Source organism: Dermacentor silvarum, chromosome 3 (genome assembly GCF_013339745.2).
Source record: "Dermacentor silvarum isolate Dsil-2018 chromosome 3, BIME_Dsil_1.4, whole genome shotgun sequence".
Classification (NCBI taxonomy): Eukaryota; Metazoa; Arthropoda; class Arachnida; order Ixodida; family Ixodidae; genus Dermacentor; species Dermacentor silvarum.
In genome coordinates this window covers 103,343,085-103,370,874 of record NC_051156.1, presented here as the reverse complement: position 1 = coordinate 103,370,874, position 27,790 = coordinate 103,343,085, and the positions used below count along the sequence as shown (strand labels likewise).

The window sequence follows — 27,790 nt, the reverse complement described above, 5'->3', positions numbered from 1 at the left end:
GGACTACTACACAAGCTATGCGGGTTATGTGGGGACTGTGCACAATGCGGCTCGATCACTGGCAGCAGGTGAGAAGCAGTGCTGTCACACCTGCCTTGAGCGCAATGCTAATTCTTGACTTCGTCTAAATGCTTGAAGAAAAAGACAAACTACCGCGTCAAGGCGCATGTTTTATTGTTCTGTGGTATATCCGTTATGTCACGGCAATGCACAGTAGTTGTACCACAACATTGACACTCGACATTGAAACAATGCAGAAAAATGGCACGTGCGCTTATCACAACGGTATGGAATAGAGAGGCCATTGTCGCACTTATAGCATGCCCAACAAAACGTAGCCATTTCTCGCGACCTATATATATATATATATATATATATATATATATATATATATATATATATATATATATATACTTACGGATGGTGCGTGTGCCCGTCTAGAAAGGACAAAAGGTGATACTACTTTATTTTAAGCACGCCTGTTTTCTAGAAACTGTATTGCGTGAATCGCCTTCAGTCAGACTTGTTCTTCTTGTGAGGGCTTTTTAACCGACTGTGCTACGAGATTGGCACAAGTGGTCGTTGGATTCATTGTCGCCGCCATTAAAATAACGTATAAGGAATTCCTACTACATAGTATAAAAATTCTTTTTAAAAAATGTTTTTACTACTTAAATATAAACCACATGTCTAGAGAAGCTAAATGTTGGGGCACAGCTCATAATAGTTATGGACTCGTGTTTCCTAGACCATTTTATAGTGTCTACAGTGGCGCTGAGCAGGTAATCAATTCTTTTAGGTGAACAGACCCATGCGAACTGTTAACCGGTATGCATGAACTGAATGTACCGTCTAAGGATGTCTAAATACAGTGTATAATAGCATGTACTGAAGTCTTTACGGTGGTCACTCAATTTTGGATAAGTTGCACGTGGCTGAAGACCGTCGGACAGCTTGTGAATGGTCGGCAATGTCTGCAACTGCTCCAGCCTTCTTTACCGAGGTTGACTGGAACTTCGGCAATTCATTACAAGCTTCAAGTTGTACCGCAAGACTTATAGGGCTCTTACCATTTGCTTACATGAAATTTACTCGGATCCTGCAAAGTTTTACTTCCACGCTTCTACTGTTCCACCTGGGTTTAAAAATGTTCCGCAATGTTTTCTTTCACCGGCGTGGATGAACCCTCGTCCAACCAATCCTGTCATGTGAGCGTGGCACCTACGCCACCGAAATGGTGATTCTGGACAGACAAAGGTGTCGGTGCAAGCGTCTTCAACGGCTCACACCGTAAAATAACGAACGGCGTTTCGCTTCGTTCGACATTCGTCTTGCTGTTTTTCTTCCGTGCGTTGCATCGCCGTCATCTTGGCCTAAGTTATTTGTGCCGTCGACGTTAGAAGCCATGAAAACTCTAGAAAGAAGCAAAAATATTCCAGGTGCATTTTCAACGCATTCATTGAACCCTCAGAATGATTTCCTCTCGCTTGTAAATTAATTTGTCATGGTTAAAAACAATCATCGTAAAAAATCATAGAGACTCACAGCGCATTTCTGCCGCGTTTCGTTAAAGGTCACAGCCGGAAAAATTCAAATTGGCACTTAGTTATCCTTACGTGGATGAATGTGAAATCATTGCGGCCATCAGAGGTTGATGGTTCGACTCCCGCTAACGGTCGTGGGTTCGAGTGCCTTAACTCTATCCTAATCAAAGGTAGTAGGTTCGACCCCCACGTATGGTCGTGGGTTCGAGTGCAGTAATAAACTCCATGGTAATTAGCTTGCCTTAATTAACCTTGCCTTAATTGACGTCATCAACTGCCTCAATTGGCTCACTTGGACCTCTTGGACTATTTGGACCGTCGTGTGGTCACGCCAACGCCGGGTTTTCCGCCTCATGACCCATGTAATGCTTTCGAATTGATAACTTTTTTTTCTTTGTACTTCAATGACAATGCTCACGGGCGCAGGTGACGAGCGAGGCCGTGATCCGCGCCTACGAGCGACGCGTGCGCGAGGTGGACCCCGTGTTGAACGCCGTGGTGGACGAGCGCTTCGAGGCCGCCATGGACGAGGCCCGGGCCGCCGACGAGCTCGTCAGGAGGAGCTCGCCGGAGGATCTGGAGCGCACCAAACCGCTGCTCGGAGTGCCGTTTATCACCAAGAACTCGGTCATGATCAAAGGTGGGTTGTTGGCCATTTAAAAAGGGTCGGCGAAGATTATTATTAAGCTTAGTTGTACTAATGATTCGCGCTTCATTATTGGTAAAATGGCCACCCTTACCGCGAGAGGAGGCTTGTAGTGTAAGCCAGAACAGGCGCTGAAATGAAATACGGGTGGCGACATCTGCCTTGAAATTTGCTCACCGGCTCGCCATGCGGTGATGAATTTTGATAGCGTCTACTCGGGTCTGGTTGATAAATAAATAAATAAATAAATAAATAAATAAATAAATAAATAAATAAATAAATAAATAAATAAATAAATAAATAAATACATAAATAAATAAAACCACGGAACAGATTAGCCTTCCTTTCTTTGGTAATAATTACTATTTCCCGGCCAAATTTCATAAAAAAGGGAGAATATTGAAGAAGTACATGGACATTATAAACTCGTTTAGTGTCGCTCTTGAGACTGTGCGGTGTATGGTTGCGCCGAAAATGTGGTGCACACAGGGACACTGGCAGGAAAATGAAAAAGGTGAGCACGGGCGTGCCATAGTGTCCCTGTGTTTGCAGCGCAACCTTTTCAGCGCAACCACACACCACACAGTCGTGCCATATCAACTAGCCTTCACCGAAGCATTTCTGACGAGATTGGGTGAGTGCGTCTTGTGTATTCTTTCGCGAAACACTGTGTGAAGCCAGACGAAGACAACAAAAGAAAAAAAGCCAAGGTACAAGCACTCCCAGTTGGTTGTGCGCAATACTTGGTAGTGTGTTTGAACGCGAGTTGCTAATGATGTTCCCGAATGACGGATTTTGCGCTGTTCCAGTTGTGTTCTTCTCTATTGTCCGTGTATCATTTCGGGCTGTGTTCCGCAAGATGAGCCGATAATTTTTTAAGCATTTATAGCCCGACGTTTCCGCACTGAATTATTGCCCAAACTTTGTTAGCAGTCAACACACACCTAGGATATTGTTTAGAACTCGCCTATAGTGCATTGTTCTAGTTTCAGGGCGTTGCTGTACGTCATGCTTAATGCCGAGAAGCAACCAAAATGCACGGTGTGCAGAGATACCGATTTCAGTTATATGCTGGCCGCATTACGCACCTAGGCAGCGCTGTGCCGTGTAAAAGACGACTTGGTAGTTTTCAAATAACCTAAGTAAATTTGACACTGCACGTTCTGCCGTCCGCCCTATCTATCTATCTATCTATCTATCTATCTATCTATCTATCTATCTATCTATCTATCTATCTATCTATCTATCTATCTATCTATCTATCTATCTATCTATCTATCTATCTATCTATCTATCTATCTATCTATCTATCTATCTATCTATCTATCTATCTATCTATCTATCTATCTATCTATCTATCTATCTATCTATCTATCTATCTATCTATCTATCTATCTATCTATCTATCTATCTATCTATCTATCTATCTATCTATCTATTCTATCTATCTATCTATCTATCTATTTTATCTATATTTTATCTATATTTTTATCTATATTTTATCTATATTTTATCTATTTCTATATTTCTATATATTTCTATATTTCTATATATTTCTATATTTTTATCTATTTATCTATCTCTCACGCTGCACCTACATCACAGATGGGTGGCGTTCCTCCTTCATTGGCGTTCGCTGTCTGCCACTGGAGTGTCGTCTCAATTTCCTCACGTTTCCTCCCAGAAACATTCGGCGCACACGCTTCGCTGGTTTCCTTCGCGTGGAGATCCAGTTTCTATTGTGCGACGTGCGACGACATATACTTATGTATACAATCGCGGCTGTCTGCTTCGTGTCCGGAGTTTTCCCCGTGATGCCGTGGCGCTTCGCCTTTGTTTGGCTCTATTACTCATTCTGTGTGCCGAGACGAAAAGGACGGAGCGAGGAAAAAATTCTTCTGGCCGCACTTGTGCAAACGGAGAAGTGAGGCTTAAAGCTTTCGCTGCTCCGAGAGACCTCTTCAACGTGGACTCAAGAAGCTGCGGAACAGGGAAAAACGAAAAAAACTAAAGCGACGAAAAAAAAAAACTGAACAAGAAAGGCAAAAAATGAGACTCTACTTTAAGCAGCGCAGACAGTATAGCTTAGCGGAGCAGCTCAAGCACTGATAAAGGAACGCCACGAGACACGTAGTTGTGCAAGCGCACAAGTCAGTTTTTGACTGAAATTATGCGCTCGCCCGGTTAGGCGGGCCGTCGTGGAATGCGGCGGCCTTGGAGAAGCCCGGTTTCATGTTCCCGCCGGTGTCCCCAACACAAACGACAGGCGTGCAGTTGGGCATCTCACAGTTGATACAGCCGTATATATCCATTTGTCTGCGGTGTCGTGACAGCGTTACAGACGGCGTTTCTATGGCCCCGCTGGCACCAGGGCGATATAGATGATGCAATTAGACGTAATGTGTCAAAAAAGGGGATGGCTGTGGTTCGTGCATTGCCCGATTTTCGGCCCGCCCTTCATTGTGAGCTTGTTTTCGTGTGGTGTGCCCGATGTGAAATTAACCGTAAGTTAGTGTTGGCGTTTGTCTCGGGGTCTGTGGCACTACGCATAGCGCGATCGTGGGCTCATGCCGTGTTTCAAGATCACCACCACCACAACAACAACCATTATAATCAATCAATGAAGTGCGTATTATAGTGCCCAGGAACAGCTGCGAAGTCTTCGTACTGGTGCATTTAAAAGCAATGCGCAAAATAAAACGTACAGAGAGGCCACATGTGGTAGACAAAACAATGCGAGATAGGGAAACAGAAAACGAGGAAGCGGACGTAAAAGGGATCTAATCATGCAATATGATTATCTATATATACACCAAACACAGGAAATGAACTCTGAAATATATATATATATATATATATATATATATATATATATATATATATATAACTTCAATACTCATTGTTTTTTGGGGGTCGAACCATAGGGCACTCTCTAATGGAAGAAGGCCGCGTAGAAAACGCAGATTGCTGCCAGGTATACGTTTGCGGCACGAAAACTTGCACATGATCAAGAAGCTTTGGACAATGTATACTGCCATGGATAACCTTATAGGGGAACAGAAGGTCCGATTTAATAAGTCTTGATTTTAGAGGTGTGAGTTGATGTATATTTGAGAGTGCTGTACTTTAGTCAACAGAATGGCAAAGTCAATGCTAGAAAATAGATATGAATTTCTTCTGGACGTGTTCAATGTGGTCAGCATTTGACTTTCGCGTTCAGCCCCAAACTACTCGGGCATACTCTAGTTAGAAGACACATAGTAGAATACAATTGCAGAACGGCAACAGAGGAGTGAAAGTCATGGGATATACGAAAAACAATACCAAGAGCACCAAGAGCACGTTGTTTCGCATATTTAGCGTGTGAAGAGAAGTTTTGCGTTTTGTCGAAGTGCACACCAATATCATTCATTTGATCTGGTGTGTACTTCGACAGAGCGCTGGGCATCCAGAAGGGTGTATGAAAACTGCACGTGGCGTGTTTTTCGCGATAAATTAATTCCATAGTTTTGGAAGCATTTAAGAGTACCTTATTGTTTCTGTCGTAGTTCGAGAGTATTAAAAAACGTCTGTTTGTTAGGTCACTACAGTCGTGAACACTGTCGACAGTCTTAAATAGCTTTAAGCCGTCAGCATATAGATGCAATGACGGGTGTTAAATGGCTGACGAAATATATCATTTATGAACAATACGAAGAGAAGAGGGCCAAGAGCGCATCCTTCAGGAACTCCGCTAGTGACCTTATATTTAACAGATATCTGGCCATTACCGCGAACGAATCACGATCTATTGCTTAGGTAATTAGACACCAGGAAAGGGATGGAAGAAGGTATGTCTATTTGGGCGAGCTTTGTAATGAGCAGCTCAAAACAAACTAAATCACATGCTTTACTTAAGTCAAAGTGAAGAGCGTCCAACTGGCCCCTACTATGTACCACATTGGAAGAAGGGGTCATAAATGTGACTAAGTTCGTTGTTGTGGTACAAAGCCATGCTGTTCATCTAATAAAATGTTCTTAGCACTTAGCAGGAAAAGCAATACAGATTCAAGCACTTTTGACGCAGCGCAGGGGTTGGATATAGGTCGGTAGTTAGTAACTTCCCTTCTGGCACCCAATTTGGGTACGGCACTACCCGTGCTACTTTCCAAGTGCTAGGAAGCGTACTAGACTTTAGGAAAATGTTGAGTATGCTTGTGAGAACAGGGACAAGTATGTTTCCATACGTCTTCAGAAGTGCTGGGAGGGATGTGATCAGCGCCACAAGTCAATGACGATTTGAGGCGATATATACACTTATAAACAAGGTCTTTCTTGACTGATAGCGTACACACTGTACCAGAGTGAGAAGGAAGGCCACTTTAGGAAGTAGCATCTTTTACACCATATACAGAACAGAAATGTCCTGAAAAGGCATCAGCAATGTTCGAGACACCATCGTCATTTTCATCAACAAGACATACATCTTCAGCACTCTTTTTAGAAGAGTCAGAGCGCACATAGCTCTAGAAACATTTAAAATTGCTTGTCATGCTGGCTTTAGCACGTTAAATGTGGTCGTAGTCATCATTGTTATTTATAAAATTTTCGAAGACAACGACAGCACTTAAATTCAAGTTTCCACTCATCTAGGCATGTTTGACCCGCTTTTATTTGTGCATGATCTTTCACCTTTATTGCCGTTTTAAGTTCTTTGGAAAACCAGCTTCGACTTTGTGAACGTTATTCAATGGTTTTCATAAACAAATTAATCTGCTCATAAACATCCGTTGTCCCATCTACGAACAACCAGTCAGTGTTTCCAAGATAACGGTACAAGCCAACGTAGTCTCCAAAGGGAAAGTTGAAGCTGTGCTTCGTGTTGATGTCGGAACGGATGCTGCGGTTCTGTGCTGGCAGAGTTGGAGAAAGAATTAAAGGAGGGTGGAACTCTGGCTGGCGCAACCAGATGGAGGTTGCTGCGCATGACGCAGTACCAAGATTTGTAAGACAAAAATCTAGAACGTTGCCACAGCAGTTCCCAGTGAAGTTTAGCTGATGCACAGAATTAAAAGATATACGATACTATCAAGCAAGCAGTGGCATTCCTGAGAAATGTAAAAGGAATTCTGGCATACAGCATTATCAATCAAGGAAATTTCGGGTACATTAAAGACTCCAAGAATACCACTATGTGGTTATTATGCGTAATTAAAATGGTTTCAACTGATGCCTGGAGGAGACCAAATCAAGCAGGAGTTAGGTCAGGTGCTACATAGAATGCACCAAACAACAACCGTTCACTACCTGAATAGCGCATGTTTATCCAAACAGCCTAATAATCGCACTCAAGATCCAAGCGATGGACATATTCTGTCGTGCTATCAACGTCGATGAGGACGCCACCCCATTTCTGCTTCCAGGAGTTATAATGTCGATTACTACGAAAGGTATTTTAATACGGAGGAAAATACGAAGTAGATGATATTTCAGGTAAAATGCAGGTTTCAATTAAAACTGGCACAGGATGAGCAGAAGAAGTAATGTCTGAAAAAAAAAAAAAACTCTTTCATTTGAGTGCGTAGGCCTCGAACATTTTGGAGTACGTCCGCTGCGTCAATGATACGTCGTTTTCCTTTTGTACCACGCTTCATCGCCTCCTCTTCTCGCTGCTCCTTGCGCAAGATCGTGCTCTGCTGGAGCCTACCACGAAACGGCTTGAACAATCAAGATCTTGGGCGTAGAGAAGAATCACCGAGACGGTCGAAAGCTCCGTCGGAGACCTCGACGTGGAACGAGGCATACGCATCGTGTTTCATCTTCACCGCTTAACGGACATAAGTGTTGAGTCCACAGCGGGCAGATGGACAGCCAGCTCTGAACTGGTTGCGCACGGCGAGAGTTTCGATACGAAAAGTTCCCTTGGTCTTGCGTGACCTCTAGCGGAAGTAAGAGGCCTGGTGTCATATGAACCAATGCTCATTGTCTGCACTCGCTTTGTTTGCCGGTTCAATGGAGTCCGGTGCACCAGCAGTCAGTGGTTTATAGGAGGCTTGCGAAAGGTGAGAAAAGTGTTCAACTGACGCAAGCTAGACGCACTCACAGCTCCCACCGCGCACAGCGTCTCTAAATATTCTTTACGATGCGAAGCCACATGTAGGGAGGCTTCAGGCTAGCGAGCAGAGGCGAGTTGGTCACGGAGAGAGCGCACCTTCACTCAGAGAGCAGCAATGGCCTCGGTGTGGCGAGTCTGGTCCCGTCCGCTCTCCTTCCGAAGTCGGTCATTTTCTTCACGCAGCCGCGACCACCTCGTCACTAGGGAAATAAATTCCCTCCAGCGCGTCGAGGAGAAGGCGGTGCAGTGTGAGGCAGGCTGGCTGTCAAGGTACCTCTGATTGTCAAAGACAGCGTTGGCTTGTTTGAAATCCGCTGGGACTTTCTTGAGCGTCATTTTATTTAAACCACTTAAAGGACAAAGCAAGGAAAAGCGAGCTACACATCGACAGTCTGGCATAATGCGCAGTGACTCCACCACGTGACTCACGACAGCGGATAACTTTTCCCTCGGTATCGATCCAGTTTTGATTGAACCAGTTTGTGACCAGTTTACTGTATTTACTATTTCAGTCTCCGTGATCGGACCAATTTTACTCGCCGAGAAACGGACAAAGCACACAGGCCAAAATACTTTGGCAAAATACTTTGCCTAACGAATTGCTGGAACGAGCATATTTGTTGAGTGGAGAATATTTAGGTAGCATTTGTTGTTTATTTGCGGATTTCCGTATAAAACTGATCCGGTCATCGGCCCATTCATATGGGGAGTACAACTGACTATGTAAGCCGATTTGTTATATATGTACCACATCACGTGTGCTATAGCGCTCGGTGTCAAAGAGCAGCCGACTATTACGTGATTGAAGGATGTGATGCGCGCAAGTACAGCAACGCTCAAAACAAGTGGTGTCTCCATGAGACATGAGAACCACTCACAATAGAAACCCTTGATCTTTAGTTATTCTACTGCTGATCGAGTTCTTTCCGAGGTTGATCACTATAAATACTTGGGATTGCTGCTCACTGACAAACTCTCCTGGACTACACACATAGATAATTTTGCAGCCAATGTCTTAAGGAAATTGCTTTTTTAAGGCATACACTCAAGTTAGCTAACCCTCAAGTTCGTATTCTTACTTACAAATCAATTTTCCGTCCTATGTTAGAGTATGCCCTGATAATTTGGGACGTTTTCACTAAATCCAACATTGAAAATAAGAAAGAATACAGAAAACCGGCTCTAGGATTGATTTACAGCTCATATGGTGGCAGCTCCATTAGCCAGTTAATAAAAAGGGTAATTTTCACCAGTTACTAACAGAAACCGTGTTTGTAGACATGAAGTTATTTTATCAATTGGTAAATGGTCATTGCAAAATTAACGCATCACATATCTTGACTTCATCTGCAGGTTACGCAACTAGAAATCGACATTCGCAAATTCGCAAACAATTCCGCCTTTAAGGCAGAGAGTCAACTACTTTAATTATTCTTTCTTTCATCGTAAAATGAACGATTGGAATAACCTCTCACGAAGCTGCAAAACAAAAACTTTGGTATCCATTTAAGACCATTTAATTTGAAATGTGCTGTATCCTGTTAATGCTGACTTTTTATTAGTTGTCTTTTCTGGTTTGCCCAAATGTATCTTTCCTATGAAAACGTACCACTCTGCTATGGTCTAACTTAGACCGCAGTATTCTTAAATAAACTAAATAAATGAAGACGGTGGTGTAATTCTGTCTTACGTAGTCGCCATTTCATCCACATAGAGGTTGTAGGAAACAGAGGGGATGGAGAGCAGCCTCAGATAATAACGTCAGAATAATGTCAGTCAATATTACTTTTATAAACATCCACATCATGTGTCTGATTAGAACTACAAGAAATACAGGCAAGACGTGGGACAAGAAATACGACGGTAGTTTTAGGCATGAAACACAGCGCGTGCAGACGCCGTGCTGTAACACGATTGCTGGCTCCGCAGATATAGGCGATTCGCTCCTGCGAGAATGATTTGATGCATGTGAACTTCAGGCCTGACTAGACGTGCTCAAGGTATTCACAGCATGTTAGCGTTATCCAAGAAACCAGTTACCGTTTAAGTCTCAAAACGTGCGCCTTTCTAAAATACACTTTGTTCACAGTATGTGCTTATCAATGCTGCAAAAAGCTCCGCGCACGCGGCAGTGACGAAAGTCATAGGTTTCGAGCATGTTTCCCTCTTGTGTCAATCGATAATTTATGTTCCTGTGACCCGGCTAAATTTAGTGTCACATTGAGCGAGCCTTGCTAGTGTTCCTGTCATTCGGAGGCTGTCAAGCGAGGAAGTGTTTTGGCATTTACTGTGCAGCGCATGTGACGGCGACTGGCTGAATGAATAAACGAAATATTCATTAATTTTAAAATGTGTGGCTAAGTTGAGGAAATTGCAGTCCAAGATACTAATGGTGAACTTTTCGATGAACTTTTGAACATATAGTAGATCAGCTAGTGCTGGTCGTGCTTGTGTCTTGGCAAGAGATCCCCCAGAAGGTCATCGGATATCACAGCGACGCTGAACGGCTTCAGCGAATTCAATTCACTTTACAAATGCATATATGATGTCAACAATAATATCTGAAAGAGTAATGGCAAGAGAAGGAAAAAAAAAGACCAATTATTATCTGATATTGAGATAAGCAATATAGAAAGGTAGGCTTCCTTAGGGCCGGCCATCTTCAGTCCCAAACGCTACTCAGGAAAAAGAAGAAAACCAGATGAAAATGACCCACAACACAATAGTAAAACGAACGCTGCACTCACGACATTAGCAGTCACAAGTACCAAAGTAAAGTGTCATCACGGGCATCAGCACTGGGAGCTGTTAATTGGTGCACTCATCGCATCACCACTGCGTGAACCCCACATCAAATCTTCAACATGAACTTAAGCGAAGCGTGTAACACTCACCTGCAACTCATAAACACCACACAATGGGTTTGACAGTTTTGCGCAGGTAATATTGCAGCTGTATACATTTTAGTACAGAAGCAGAACCGGTTCCAATCCTCACTTTCAGCGGACGCCGTTATCGCGTCTGCCAGGCTTTCCGTTTGCTAGGAACGTTTCTGTCCTATACAGCGTATAAGAAATGTGCCCGGGAGAGCGCCGCTGTTGCTGTTTAAGCGCTTCCTATAAGCTCCATAATTTTTTTTCATACAAAAGAACAACAATAATGATCCCTTGTCAAGGACTGATAATTGTTTCAAGAGTCTTTTGGGGCACCAGTCATCGCCACCAGCAATTTCGAATGACACTGTGATGAAAATGATGATTATGTAGTAGTGATGTTTGATTGGTGATGAGACTGTAGTGAGGTTTGGGCCCAGGACCACTCACCAAGGAACGCAATCGACCGCTCGAGTGCACACAAACACAGAATATATATTAACAGCACAAAGACGTACAGACATCACGATGGACACGTACTTAAGTTTGTTAATGCATGCAGTCCCGAAGCTGCTACTAGAGTGTCCTGTTATATATTATAAGGTCTCTCGCCGTGCGTTCCTTTTGCGTGGAGCCCGTTGACGCGTAGAGGCCGATGTCGGTCCCGAAGGGTCGGCTGACGGCTGGACGACGTCACCATGGGCCTACCCACGGCATCATGGAATCTGCAGTGGCAGCAGCGACGGTAGCAGACACAGCCGTGGTAGCCGTGCAACAGCTCTCGCTACTGCTCTCGCCTCCGCACGGCAGGCTGGTCGTGACAGTGGCCCGGGAAAGCGACCACCTCGCCTGGCTCCCTGGACCGGTTGTCCAGCAGGAACACAGGCCCTTGAGGCTCCCTGGACCGGTTGCCTCGCTCGCCTGGCTCTCTCGAACGGTTGCCCCGCTCGCCTGGCTCTCTGGACTGCGGTTGCCCCGCTCACCTGGCTCCCTGGACCGGTTGCCCAGCAGGAACGCAGGTCACCGGCATCCGAGAACGAGTTACCTCGTTCGCCTGGCTCCCTGGACCGGTTGCCCAGCAGGAACACAGGTCCTTTGCGTCCAAGGACGGCGCAGTGGGCGTTCTGGGTTCTCTGGACCGGGCGTCCAGCGAGAACCGGCTGGCCTTCAACGCCGAGCAGCTCCGAACACTTGCACGCACCACGCGCCACGCGCCACGCGATCACACCACTTCGTCATCGCCCCCGCACGGCGAACACGGCAATGTCTTTTTGTTTTTCGCGCGCTTCCGTCCATATCATGACAGACACCTTGTTCTGCCGTGTGGCATGTAGCCTCCAAAACTGCATCGATAGCCTTAACTTGTCCGCTAACGTATTAGCGTTCAACGAATACCGGCTTACAGCAGGCGCGGATGGCAGCGACAACAATTGGTGGCGACATTGGTGATGCTTTGTTCAACCACAACACGTTAGGCATGTTTTCATGCTAGGTGGTTGTACTCGTCGAAGAAGAATGATGAAAGAGTGCGAGTTAACGAATACGCCGCCACTGAAACTTTGCACCAGCCGCTTAGAAAGACGCGGGTGGTTACTACAATAACTTAACCAACACATCAAGAATACTTTGGCCCTTACTTTCACCAAACATAAACAAGGCCCTTCGTTTTGTTCGACGAGGACACCGGTAAACCAACCACGAACCTCGCATAATGCATGAAAAAGACCGGGTCAATGAGGGCTCAGTAATTATTTGTAAGGCTGATGATTAACTCAGAAACGTCAAAGTTTCGTTAAACTTCACATCTATGATGCCCCGGTTGTCAGTAAATATAAACTTTGTCTAACATACACCCGTGAGCAAAAGTATACGGACCAGAGGGTCGCCGAAAAAACTTAATTTCTTCGTAATTAATAAGCATTAACTGGAATTAATGGGTATACTGATAAGTTCACATTGCCAAGTTTAGACTGCAGTCCTCAATTTCAAGTTGCGTTCACTGGCAGAGGAAAAAATCGGCTTTATCGCACAACCCCCGGTCCGTATACTTTTGCTCACGGGTGTAGATTTCGCTCGAGACATTGGGAAATATAGCCGATAACGAGTGTGTGACACTTTCGAATACTTGTTCAAGAATTTTTTTGCATAGGCTGCATTTGATCCACACGCATTTAAATTAGCATACAGACTTGCTGTAGTGGTGCCCCATTTTGGCTAAGTTCTACCTGAGCGGCAATTGTAGTTAAGAGGTAGCTTCACCTTGGGGGCTTCTAACTACATGAAAAAGGAGAAATCGTTTTCTCGACAACCAGTGCACTAAATTCACTGAAGTTCTCGTATTTAAAACAAAAATTTTAAATATAGTTACATTTGGAGGCAAATGTTTTATTTAGGTCGTTGACATTTTAATGAACGTTGTCGAAAATTTCTGATTTTTAGAAATAAAGCTGTTACGTCCACAACTGTGTAAATCAGCTTTCCAAAATAATATCACAATTATGTAAATTGCGTCTAATAGCACATCTAAAGCATACAAAACTGGTGTATTCTACATGGCCTTTAAGAACAGCACTAAAATGTGAGTAGGACTTTTGAAAAACCCTTGTAAATATTGTGACAAATTCACGTAAGATAGAAATTAATATATCAAATTTGCCGCACTGGAAATTCTAGTGAATGCAGTTTACAGAACTGCGATATCAGTTCTTGGTGAAAAATTATAAATTTGTAAACTCTGTGCTTTTACTTGTTTCAAACTTGCCAATCTTCGGAAATTGCTGTAAAACAATTAAATTTAGAAATCAGAACTCCGCTTCGAACAGTCACTAGAATTTAACCTTCTGCATTAAATACACCAAATTTCATTAAAATCAGGCCAGGGGTTATGCAGTTATGCGTTTTAGGTGTATATGAATAGGTGGCATCGGAGATGCGCCCGAGCGAAAGGTTCCTCTTCAGTCAGGGCAGCGTGCTAAAATTTGCACTGTTCACCAAACTCACGTCATAACGCCTCGGAGCACTTGACTACGTAATTTGTCGCAAAGAATGCCGCTAACTCAGACTTCGAAATTTGCCTACACATAACCCATAGCGTGACCCTTATTTTCAGCAAAAATAAGCCTAGTTGTGCGTGGAGTTTCCTCGGGACACTGGTAAACATAGCGTAAAATTTGGCCATAGAAAGTTTTCAAGCACTTGCTAAAGAAATTTTTGACAAAGGCTGTATTTACTGCACACGCATTTAACGTCGCATATTGATTTCCCGTAGGTTTCCGCCCATTTTCGCTAAGTTGCATTCCGGTGGAAGTTGTAGTTATGCTAGGAGAGCGGGCTAGATTGCGTCACCCGTAAAAATATCTAATAATGCACCAGATCGTTTGAATATGTAATTTATTGCAAATGCTCCAATTAGTCCGAACATTTTGAACTTTGCGTACGGATAACTCGTAACGTCACCCTTATTTTCACCAAATAGAAACCGGATGACTTGTTTAGACCAGCGAGGACACCGGGAAACTAAATGCGAACCACATATAATGCATGAAAATAGAGAAAAACGAAGGTTTAAAAATTATTTGCAACGCGTTTAACAAAGTCATTAACGTGAAAGTTTCGCTACACGCTGCACTTAACATGTCATCCATATTCAACGAATGTGACTTTGGTGTATGTTACAGTTGTTTTATGACTTTGGGGAACATTGGAGATAACGGCAGTATGACATTTCGGAACGATTGAATAAGTAATTTTTCCACCATGACTATAATTAACCTATACCAATTAAGCATTTATCGTGCGTCCCTCACAGCCTGCCTTCTACTTCAACGGAATTTGAACAACGTGTCTTAATTATACTTCACTGAGGAGGCCTGGAAAAGTAACTATATGTTTCGCACAACGCTTAAAAATTGCGAGAAAACGACTGCTTTGTAATTATTTTCAAAGCACATAATTAGCCTATACGCTTGAAACTTTCCGTACATGTCACCCATTTAATGGTCCTCCGCGTCCACTAAATGCAAAATCTCTGCCGTTATTGTTCGTCTCAGGCAAGCCGGGAAATTTTGTAAGCGTTTCGCAGAATGCCTCTAAACAGGCCGAGAATGAGGATTTCGCAATTTTAATCTATGTACTAATTAACCCATGCACTTCAAGTTATGCTCCCAGATGACCCCTAATATTTCTTATATTTCTTCAAAATGTAAACGTCGGGAGTGAGCTAGTTTTTGAGAAAACCGTGAAAACCGGTATATAATGCTTTTGAGCTTTTCTTTTGTAGTTGGACTAACAGCTTCGCTGTAGAACAACCAACTTTGGCTGTTGCAAGTAGTATTGCAAAAGTGAACTAGTTTTCATCGTAACGCTGTTGATGTAAGGAATAATAAATTAGCATTGCACAATAGCCAACAAACTTTAGTCGTCATGGTCGTGTCGATCTCGCCGTCGTGGCAGCTTTGTAGTTGTTGTCGTACTTTTATTTTGAAATAATTGGACAGTGAGGTCCACTTTTAATTAAACGAACCCTTTGAGTGTACTTCTTTCTGGGGTTTTACATGCCAGAACCAGTTCTGATTATGAGGAAAGCCGTAGTGGAGGGCTCCGGATTAACCTGGGGTTCTTCAACGTGCACTACAATGCAAGCACACGGGCGTTTTTGCATTTCGCCTCCATCGAAATGCGGCAGCCGCGGTCACATTTGAGTGTAGATCAAGTATAAATCCGCCGCGGCCACATTTGAGTGTAGAGCATGTATGAATCTTCCCCTATGGCAAGTGCAGAATTGCTCAGTTTTGTAGCAGATGACTTGTCGTTGGTGGCGCTTGCACTTTCTACACATCCGAGCAGAACATTAACATAGCTTCAGCCAGCACTCCTCAGCCTAACTTACATCACCTAGAGAGCCATAAATCCGTGTTCCTTTAACTGTGCACTGCACTGCACACTGCACCCCCGAAGTGTGGGTGTGTTGCATTGCGTATTTTTGAGTGAAGCGATGGAAATTATTTGTACTTTAGCTATAAGTACTTTGTTCAGTTAATAGCTTAAACCTTTATGGGCAAGTGTTGCCTGCAGGCAAAACGTCAGAAATACATTCTTTTCTTGCCCAGTTTCGGTATTGGGTATGGAGTTTCCGTAAATTTTTTTTTCTGACAACACACAGCAAGCCTCATTTATTGGTCTGTGGTCTAGAGCAAGAACACGTGACGAGGAACGCGACGAGGGACGCCGACTCACTTTCTTTCATTTAAGTTTTTTTCCCTTTGTACCTACTGCACATTTAGATTGGTTGGTTGGTAAAAACCTTTATTGAGTGTCTTGCAGACTGATGACCGCGGCTCAGGTCTCCCCCGTCGGGACGTCCCGGCCTTGCCTAGTCGCCGCTTCGCGGGCATGCTGAACGGCCCAGATTTGGTCGGCGACCTTGGAGCTGTGCAGGGCATCGGCCCACCTCGCCGAGAGAGCATCGGGATTGATGCCTTTAGTATTTGCCTCACATTCCCAAAGCATGTGTTTTAGTGTAACAGGCTCTATGTCTCGTCCTTAAACGAATGTTTCAAAAGTCTATGAGTGAGTGAAATAACTTTATTGAGGTCCAGAGAAGACGCAGGGGAGACCCCGCGCCACCCGGCTAGTCCCACGTAGGGACCGCCAAGCTGAGCTTGACGGCCCGATCGCGGGCACTCTGGACGGCCAGGGTTTGGCCAGGGTTTGGCCAGGGCCAGGGTTTGGCCAGGGCCAGGGTTTGGACGGCCAGGGTTTGAACGGCCAGGGTTTGGTCTATGTCCTTATTATTTTTGTTTTCATCGCTGTCATTCCCGCATCGCAGGTCTTGTTGTGGACGCGGGCCTTCCAGCGTGGCGGGGTGACCGCGCCGAGCGGGATGCTGAAGCCGTGAGGCTGCTCCGGGAGGCCGGCGCCATCCCGGTGGCCACCACCAACACGCCCGAGCTGTGCCTATGGACCGAGTCGTTCAACAAGCTCCACGGACGCACGCACAACCCGCACGACATTCGCCGCACGGCCGGGGGAAGCAGCGGTGAGGGGGAACGGCTCGCGAAGTCGTGTGGAATTCACGAGAACGCACACAGCGGTGGCTGTAAAACTTCTTCTTTTGAACCGCTCTTACGCGCGTGTCGAGTTGCCATAGCAGCACACGTCTTCGGTCGGCGTGAAGACTTTACGAGGTGCCATAATTTATAAGATCAGATATGACTACCGCCGTGCATTGAAAAACTTCAGCACAGATCCCCGAAGCTTATTATCGGAGAGCACGGCGAGGTGAGTATGCGGAACGATTATGCAGAAAGTCCCGCTTTCTTTCTTGTTGGCCTTTGCGCTGTTCACATACGAAGCCGTTCTTCAGGTTGAAGCACGTGGTAGAACATGTGAAAATAGTTGCTACTATTGCCACCAAGCTGGATGCTTAGAGAGGAAGATTTGCCATAATGATGTTGTATACGTTCCGAAAGGGCTCAGCAGCGTTATGCTCCCACGCAAAAAAAGGTTTATTATAGAGGGTGTTTAACTTAACTTGGGCCAAACTTTAAAACTATGGAAATGCTACGTAGCTGGACAGAACCAAGGCAATGTGGTTTGCCGTCGCTTGGAGACACTCAGATTATTTATTGCGTTCCGCCTAATTAGATTGTTAGTCTTAATTAATTAACCAAAGTCTCAATTGTTAGAATTAAATAAAAACTGTAAATGAGAAAATAAAGCAGCATGAAAGATTCCTGATACAGCTTTCTGATGCTCAATACGTGCTACATGAAACTGTTTTCCCGAGCGCGAAAGGTCCTCCCTAATTGCCCAATATAGCCCTCTGCGACGTTTCTTTTTGATCTCCAATTGCAGACTGGTGTTCTGGGGGCGGCATTTGCGGATGAGACAATTTAAAAGGAAGCGTCATTGTTGCTGAAGAGCATAACGGGAGAGGACTTTCAAAGATGCATAAAGCAATGGAAGAAGCAGTGGAACCAGTGTATTGTTTGTGAAACCAGTGAATATTTTGAAGGTGACCATGTTGATGCATCTGAAAGTTAGTGAAATTAACTGTATAAACGTACCGCACGAACTTTTTGGACGGAATACGTAGTTTTAACATAATTTTTTTCTATAGGGGCAAGAAACGTATTTTCTATGTAAGAGGCGGCGAAACAGAAGCGGTTGGGTATGCTGTAATCAGCAAGACGAAGCATTTACCACTGACTGGTAATTATAGCAATCACACCAAGAATGGTGGTATCCTCGTCTTGCATTCCCCCAACATGCCCGACACGGCCATGGGTGGCTTCTGTGTATCTATTGATCCGGTTGCGTGTTCCCCGTGGTAACACTCCCTACTATAAATATACCCGGGCATTCACTATTAATCACGGCCGGCTAAAGTCATACACTATCGCTTCCTGCACAAAAATAGTTTGCAGTATGTTATTGAAGGCATACATCTGAACCTAAATTACGAGATTTGTAACCTTTGCCTGTTCGCGCGCAGTCTCTATATATAAGGTGTTCCAGTATGTGCATGTGCAGTGCTCTTTCGAAGTGATACAAAAGTCGCGTCTGTTGTCTGCAGCAACGACAATAAGAGAGACCAGGATTCCTTTCAATATTACGTGCCACTTTGTTTCATTGCTCTGAGAGTGCAATCTAGAAGCCACAATTTCGCCTCTCTCTCTTGTCAGTGCAGGGGGCGAAGGCAGTCCTGCTCTCTGCAGCGGGCGCTCTCTTGGGCATCGGCACCGACATTGGCGGCAGCATACGAATCCCGTCCACCTACTGCGGTACCTTCGGCCACATGACAACACCTGGTACGTTCGCTCGCGATCATTTTCTTATTAAGAGGAAATTGAGTCAGAATACGTCAGTGATTCCTCTGGCGTTTAACTCATTTACTGCAACAGCTGTAGGCTTACATAGCGGACATCGATGATTGGTTGGATGGCTGGTTGGTTTGCCTGTATTACCTACTGTGCTTATACTCACAATGGACGATTGTCAAAGAATCGGATGGGGTGACAAAGATAACTAGTCTAGTCTAAAAAGAACAGCATTCTAAAGAACAACTTCGTTTTTTTCGGGAGAGGTTGGCATCAAGGCCCGTCACTCCTTTTTTAGGAAAAGAGTATTTGTAAAATATTGGCCGGTTAAAACAAACAAAGGAGAGAGAGAGAGAATAAAGAGAGAGAGAGTACGTAACAAAGATAGGCCTGCAAAAGTAGACGCAAAAAGGAGATACAATATAAACATAAAAGTAAATATAGGTCCGAAAGCGCTAACGCAGAGTTCCCATAAAGTTTAAATTCGCGCGTGGTACGTCAAAGCAAAGAGGTTTCATGGTAAGTAATGTCACTTAAGAATATAGAACACTCACTTGTCATTCAGTTGTCTTTCGAGTGAGCGCAGTCTACCAATCATCGTCATCATCATCATCATCATCATCAGCCTATATTTATGTCCACTGCAGGACGAAGGCCTCTCCCTGTGATCTCCAATACCCCTGTCTTGCACTAGCCGATTCCAACTTGCGCCTGCAATATTATAAATATTATAAAAGCTTACACGGCAGGTTGTAACGAAGTAAAGACCAAGGTGACTTCATAAAAACATTAATATGCCGCCCATAAGCCCCGAACATAATTACTACGCCATAGTAATTACCTGCAATTCTTGTCACTTCCTAAATTCTTGTGAGGTGCTGACTGCGCGCTATTGTAGTTCACTTGTTGGTTATGTGCCCAAAACTTTCCGCAATACCGTTGGTCCAGAGCACGAAATTTAACTCGTAATTGTTTTCTACGCTGAGCATGTGATGTACCAAACGTCGTGCTCGTTCGTTTACAGTGATTGTCTGCCGTGGCTTTCAATATAAAGCACACACGCCGCCGTTCTCTGAGTCCGAATGTGGCACCCAGAACCTACCAGTGTTCTAGAACCTGAACAGAGTGATCTGTGGAGGACTGTCTAGAGGATTGTCTGTAGTACACTGTTCAGCATAAAAAAACATAAATATTTGGGACATGATATACATATCTGCTGATGTTTCGTGCAGAAACATCGACCACCTAAAAATTGTTCTGCTAGCTATCATTAGCATGCAACATCAAAACGCAAGCAATTTCGGAAAGGCGGTTGAGTTTCCGTTATGAAATTGCAATGAATAAAAAAAAAAAAACACACACACACACAGCGGAAAATTACCGAGGTGTTTTCATACTTTTTGGTAATGCATTGCGTTTTGAAAAGCCTAGATACTCATTCATGCTCTGTTAACCCATTCATGGGTTATGCAAAAATCAGCTGGATTTCACAAAACGCGGGGAGACAGAAATGCTATGGAGGAATCTGTGACTTGAATAATAACGCAACTAATGAAAATGAAGTAGTTTGCGCCCTGTTTGTTGGCACTTCCGAGGTATTCGACTAGGTAAACCACGATAAGATCTGTCATTTTGGCTTCCATGGTCCATTTCTATCACTTCTCTTCTCCGTCATATCTTCTATCCGTCACTGCACTTCAATGGGTGCTGTTGGTGTACTGAGAAGTGATCAAACTGAACTTCCTATACTCCGTTTCATACATCATGTACAACGCTGTGGAAGTTACGCAAGAAGTACGGTCACCAAAATTTATCACTCCGCACGTTCCGTCTATGCTTCGCTGCGCGCCAGCGGCGCTTGCTCGCGCGAGCATGCACGTGAGGCTGCCGCGACGGGCTTCAAATAAAAAACGACCAAAAGCAAATTGATCTAAGAAAACGTGCTAGGAGCCGTATGAGTACATATTTTGTTTGTTTCTAAGGGTAAATTCTTTTTTTTTTTCATTCAGAAGTGAGCTTATGTAAAGATCATTTCCACAAAAATCGGTCAAAAGAACGCCGAGCTATTTCTAAGTGCAAACTCAGCCACTGCAAAAATTTTATCGTGGCATCGCTTGGCGGTGATGCAGTTCCACTCAACGTGAAAGCTGGGGAAGTGAGGAGCAGTCATTCGCCGGTGTTTTCCCTTGTGTTTATCTTGTTTTATGCTGTGTTTACCTATTCTTTTCACGATGTTGGGATTAGCTTGCCTGCGCTGGAGAGCAACTTCAGGTTCTCGGGCACGCACCGTTCGTTCAGCCCTGCGTCGACGCTGTCTTTAACGGACAAGCGCCCACTGTCGCTCCAAAAGGAGCTTGAGGCTCGGCGTCCATGGCAGCAAAGAGCGTCCCGGAGCGCGGGATCGGCTTTTCTAGGCGCGCTCCTCCTCTCCTGCCAGATGTCGCGCGCTGATTGGACGCTGGAGCGGCCGCGTGGCGACGGAATCCTCCCACATGTGGGGCGGTCTACCCTCTCTTGCGCTGTGCCGGTATTAGCCGGGCGTGTCAGAAGCGATTTTATCAAATTTCTGTTAATTATTTCGCTTAATTCATGAGTATTCGTGTATTTTGTATTATTCTGAATCAAGTTAGTTTAATTTTATCCGGTTTCGTGCTGGTATTGGCATGTTTTGGCCCTGTTTTGCACGTGCGTTTTCTGAGCGTGACGACATGACACATTAGACGCCGACAGCCCGGCCCCTAAAGCGCTCCGCACTTAAATGTATCTCTAGCCTCGACAGCGTTGCACCCGATGTATCAAACGGAGTAGAGGGGCGTACCACGAAGTTACATTCTGGCGCCACTTCTATTTGACGTATGTATATGAACATTGGTATTGAAATCGTTCATTTCAAAGAGGTCCAGTACGCTGATGACACAGTTCTTATCTCGTGTCACAAAACTTATGCCGAGGCAATTGATAATTTACTAGCAGACTCCCTGCACAGAATGAAGCGGTGCCAGAATTATCCAGTAATTATTAGCCACAAGAAGGCTAAGCTAATCTGTTTTCGTAGCTTCTTGAAGCACATACTTACCTTTGTTCCAACCGTCATCGATTATCCAAATGTCACATGCGCAATTGTTATCCATTTGAATATGTGTCATCATTCTGATGAATCATTACGTGTCTCGGAACAGTCATCTACCTTACGCCTGTGATCATTTGAGAAATATAGCTTGTTTAGTACGTGCTGTTACACTATACTTTGCCCGCTACAACTTAGAAAACTGATTTCATATTTGGCCAGGTCTGTACTGAGGTAAGGATATGTTGTGTTCATTTTAGGTCTGTCGTGTGAAAAGAAGGGGGCAGCGTTCTAAAGAGTACTTTGAAACTGGCAATGCTATGCAAAAAGATAAGAACATTAGTTTATTTTCTTATCTACATGTGCCAAATTTTCCTGCTCTCTTTAATGAAACCGTTACGCTCAAGTACTTCAGTTATGGGGTTTTACGTGCCAAAACCACGATCTGATTATGAAGCACGCCGCAGTGGGGGACTCCGGAAATTTGGACCACCTGGGGTTCTTTAATGTGCACCTTAATCTAAGTTCATGGGTGTTTTCGCATTTCGCCCCCATCTAAATGCGGCCGCCGTGGCCGGGATTCGATCCCGCGACCTTGTGCTCAGCAGCCCAACACCACAGCCACTGAGCAACCACGGCAGGTACGCTCAAGTCTTGTGGTCCCAGAAGTTTTCCTCCCCTTACGTTCCCTGTCGTCTGCTTCGACCGCGCGATAGTTATGTTGTTCCAGAAGCGCAGCCCTGATATTGTTTGCGCTTTAGAAGCCACGATGTTCCATTTGTACTCAAGAAGTTCCCACATGGCTTGCCAGCCTGCTGTAGCCAACGGAAAGTCAGGGGTGTCATATGCAAACCTTCTTGAATTTGATCCTTTTTTTTTTCTTGGGGGGAGGGGTATATTTTGATTAGACTAGTCAGTCGTGTCTACCGAATACATGACAAAATGTTTTATATTAGAGTAACGCTATCCCACAGAGTCAGAAAGGCCCCTCAACCGCCGCGGTGGTTCAGTGCCATTCTTTATGCTTTCCTACAACAAATCCGGCAGCAACAGGCATTAGTGCGGAGAAGGGGGCGGGGGGGGGGGGGGGGAGTAGGCATAGAGCAGTGTAAAACAAATCAGCAGAGTTTCGGCTCACGACTTCACGCCTGTAACAGATTCCGATATGGTGCCAGGAAAGTCAGAATATTTAAAAAAATGTGGTTGATCCCTCTTATATAGGAATCGGTATAGAACACGAAAGTGAAACGTGTCTTCACAGAAGTAGTGTAATGTTTATTGCACATGATATATAATGTCTATTGGTGTTTTGTGGCTAAAGCGCCCTTAGGCGTTGATGCACCCACGCTGACGCCTGGTGGCACGTCTCCTCCATCACGACTACCAACGTCGATGACCATGAGCAACCGTCGTGCATATGGAAGCTGCACTACGCTGCACACGCTAGCACAACGCGAAAGACGAAGCACGTAACTGACACACTAATACAACGCGCAAGACAAAGCACGTAACTGAATCGTCACCGAGTCAAATCAGCGCGTACAGCGCGTCGTAATTGCAGCCTCCGCGATCAACTTCAGAAACATTTTCAGAGCTAATTGCAAAGCCACGCTCCGCTGTGCTGAGTACGGTGAACGCCACCTAGGTGGCGTTGGTAGTGCTTCTTGATGCCAGCGTCCCTTCGAATGCTGGCATTGAGGCGTCGTAGTGCTGAGACCACCGAAGCGTTCACTGTCGGTGCGCGTTAGTGTCATAATGCAGTACTTCTCTTTTCTGCTCGTAGGCGGCGGCACCGCCCCGAGCAAGAGCGCGGGTACACGGAGGAGTGTTAGATATATAAGGCGCGTCTGTGTAGCTCTCTGCAAATGCGTTTGTGGCGCAATGGGTTAAACGCTCGGCGATCTATCGTCGCGGACCGAGAGGTCGTGGGTTCGATTTCCAAATTTTGCATGTTTGTGGAACTTTTTCTTCTGGTTTCTTTCTTTGTATTATGTTCTATGACGTATTTCCGTGACGGAAATACGTCAGTGAAGTCTTGGTGGACCCCGGCATAAAACACTTTCGTGTTAAAAATATATTTCCTGGGCAGATACTCCTCAACCTTTCAAACATGGTCACTGCGGCCAGATATGTGATGTGGAGGACGCAGGTATGACGAGGTCCCAATTCCAGTTTGGTTATTATAAATTGAATAAAAAAGCTTGAAAGGAAGAATTTTGCGGCGTTCGTTGAGTGGAGCCCATCCTAATACCTTTTTTTTTAAATTTCTTGCACTATCAAACCGGTCGTACCGCCCAGGACATACCTAGTCACCCACGCGCTGCCTCTCGCGATTTCCCGATAAGCGAAGCAGTCGTGGCACACTTTGCTCCGTTTGCAACGTGCAGCACGAGACAGATTGTCTGCGCCAGGCAATATACCGCCAAATTAAAACACGTACACAGCTGCGCTCAAATTTCGCATTATCATCGGCTGCGAATGTTTGATATTTTTTGACGCAGAAAGGGATGGCCTACATAAGCAATTAATGAACTGGAGTTTTCTCGCTTTAAGTTTCTTTTGTTGTGTTTTCTTCTTCCCTTTCTGCCCCTCTCTTTCCTTCTGGCGACTTCTCGCGTACGCGCCAACTTTTCTTCCGTGCTCCGTGTCATTCGGGTCTTCGGCTTTTGCTCTTTGACAGCCGTTGTGCGCATCGGCTGACCTCGCGTCCTTCATTACGCTCCTCTGCTCAATCCTCCACGACGAATATCGTCGACCACCGTCGTACACTTCAACCTTCGCACGGTCCTCGCAATTACGTACGACGCAGCGCTGTTTTCTTTTGCAGCGAAGCTGTATATACAGGGTGTCCCAACTATCATGCAGCAAGGTTTAAAAATATGCAAATGTCACGTAGCTGGACAGAACCAAGGTAATGCTGTTTGCTGTCGCTTGAGGATACTCAGAGTATTTTTTGCATTCCGCCTAATTGAATAATTAGTCGTAATTATTTAATCAACTTCTTAAATACTATAATTAGATTAAAAGTGTCAATGAGAAAATTGTGGAGCAACATGAGAAACTACCGTGACAGCTTTCTGGTGCTCAATGCGTGCTAGATAAAAGTGTTCTTCCGAGCGTGAAAGAAGCCCGCGAATACACGCAAAGTGCCTCGAGTGGCCAGTCGCGCGGCAATGTTGCGTGTATTCGCGGACATCTTTCACGCTCGGAAAAACACTTTTATGTAGCACGTACTGAGCACCAGAGAGCTCTATCGGTAGTTTCTCATGTTGCTCCACAATTTTCTCATTGACACTTTTAATCTAATTATAGTATTTAAGAAGTTGATTAAATAATTACGACTTATTATTCAATTAGGCGGAACGCAAACATACTCTATCTGCAAGCGACGGCAAACAGTATTTCCTTGGTTCTGTCCAGCTACGTGGCACTTGAATATATTGAAATCTTGCGGCGTAATAGTTGGGACACCCTGTATATGCCTAGGCTGAAACACTCGTGGTCCGACCACAGAAACCCTCCGGTGGAAATAAACCTATCGAAAACCTACGGAAACCTCGTGTCTCGTTCACTCGGTATATACCAAAATTGGCATGGAAGGGTAGGCCTGTATGACTAACATGACTGATTGGTCATGACATCAACAACACATGCTCGTCAGTTAGGTCATGATTAACGATAATAAATCATGTGTGGCTCATACCCGCATATTCAATGCGGGTATGAGCCAGGGACAAGAAAGAAAGAAGGAAAGAAAGACATCACGTGTGGCTCATACTGGAGCCGCACATTTCTGCTTCGCAGGTTTACCATCTGTATGGGGTGCAGGGGCGGTGAACTTTTTTTGGTCCCTCGCCTAGTTCCCATTACTTTTTTTTTCAAGGCTTGGTTGCCGCTTTGCCGTGGGCCCAATTTTGAACTGTATTCGACTGCTTCGATTCCTCTGGTCTTGCCTATAAAACTGTAATAAAAACCGAATGGAAAAGTGCACAGCAACTCGTAAGAATTTAGTGGACTGCCAAAGGAAGAACACTGTCGGACGAACGGCCAAACACGCATGCGCAAGAACAGTCTGAACCGTTGAATGACTACACCTACCAACAACAGCGTCGAACAAATTTTCAACCAGTTTATAACAGCTTGGCACAGGATCGAACAGCATGACGAGCCATATTTCTCACACACCGTGCGACCGACAGTTCGCGTGGGTTTGATACTGTCACGTGTTTCCCACGGCATGATGCTGTGCAGGCATCCTGTCCTATGACGGCCACCGGCACCCCTTCAACGACGAGTTCATGAAGCTGTACTCGACGGGACCTATGACTCGCTACGCCTGCGACCTGCTGGTTATGCTCAAGGTCATGCTTACACCCGAGCAACTGGCGCGTATGCAGCTCGACAAAAAGGTACACACGGATACAGTTGTGGACTCTGCGACCCTGTGCTTATTTGGGCCTTCGTGAACGCAGAACCGCGTTACGCAATCAACCCACCACAACCCTACGGCATATGCTTGCAGGTCGATCTGAGCGAGATCAAAGTGTTCTACGCGGATGACGAAGGGTGCAGCTTCTTCAGCCGCGTCCACCCCGACATGCGCGAGGCAGTGCGGAAGGTGAGCTTGTGGTGAACAGCTCATTCTCTGGCTCATGACTTCTGAACTTAGCAGCATAGCAAGAATTTAAGCTTTTTCGGAGCTGTTGACGCTGTTATTTTAATTAGGAGGAATCAAGCACCTAGCTTCAGTCTGTTACTTTAACAGTGTTTACGCAACATTTCCTTTTATAGGGAGGGTGGCAGTGCACAAGCGCCCTTAAATTTGGCCATTTCTTTTATCAGACACTACAGACTACAAAAATAAATAAATAAATGAATGAATGAATGAATGAATGAATGAATAAATAAATAAATAAATAAATAAATAAATAAATAAATAAACCATGAATTACGATGATCACGTATAATAAAATTGTTTTCTAAAGTGGTTATGGTACCAGACGTAGTGCTGAATGTTCATTTGTACGCTCCTCTTCAGTTTACTTTGCACGTCTGTGCACATTAAGTTCTGTTGCTTCTGTGAGTATTATTATTTACAATTTATGTGCATTTGCACTGTTCATTGATCGTTTGGGTCAACTAAAGCTGTAACTGACGTTGTTACGCTCAGTGTTCTCATTAGACAGTTTTAGTATTGCGGAAATGGCACCACGCTAATCGCAAAAATATAGCGGGGTCGGACTGCGCATGCTCAGAACGCTATTCCAGTTTTCGCGTGGCGTGCGTCCGCTAATTTTCGAATTTAGCGGAGACGCTAAACGCTCACTAAGTCTTTAGCGTTGCAAACATGGCGGCACCCTCGGAATTGACGGCTGCCCGCTTCGCAGAAATCATCTCGTCCTGCTGCCTTGTATAGGACTCGCTGATTTACAAATAGATGGTGCTGCTGGTTTTCGCTTCGGGTATTCGTGCTTATGGTAACGGCCTACAGACGATAAGACATTGTTGTTTTCGCTGTCAATTCGAGGTTAAGCAGACTCCACATGCACAGCGAAATCGTGAGTCTGCCTGTAAACACTCGTCAGACTGAGGCAAGAAGTCTTAAAATTATTGTTGCCCAATTTATTTGTTTTGAATTTACTAATAGCGTCCGATACGTCTCACAGTTGTTACCGATTCATTTCCGTGCCCGAGCGCTTGACCATGCAGGCTCTTTCCAAGGCTTGGCGTGGATCCAAACGGCTAG

At 44.7% G+C, this 27,790-nt stretch overlaps 1 protein-coding gene across 2 annotated transcripts in view; it reads left to right on the top strand.

Moving 5' to 3' along the window:
* Positions 1–27,790, top strand: part of LOC119445645 (fatty-acid amide hydrolase 2-like) — a 95,984-nt gene that overhangs the window by 51,727 nt on the left and 16,467 nt on the right. For both annotated transcript variants that reach the window (XM_049663483.1, XM_049663484.1), the window contains 5 exons: positions 1,971–2,184; positions 16,985–17,194; positions 18,843–18,968; positions 26,296–26,453; positions 26,567–26,662. In XM_049663483.1, the coding sequence (XP_049519440.1) occupies positions 1,971–2,184; positions 16,985–17,194; positions 18,843–18,968; positions 26,296–26,453; positions 26,567–26,662 (804 nt within the window). The remainder of the gene's footprint in view (positions 1–1,970; positions 2,185–16,984; positions 17,195–18,842; positions 18,969–26,295; positions 26,454–26,566; positions 26,663–27,790) is intronic.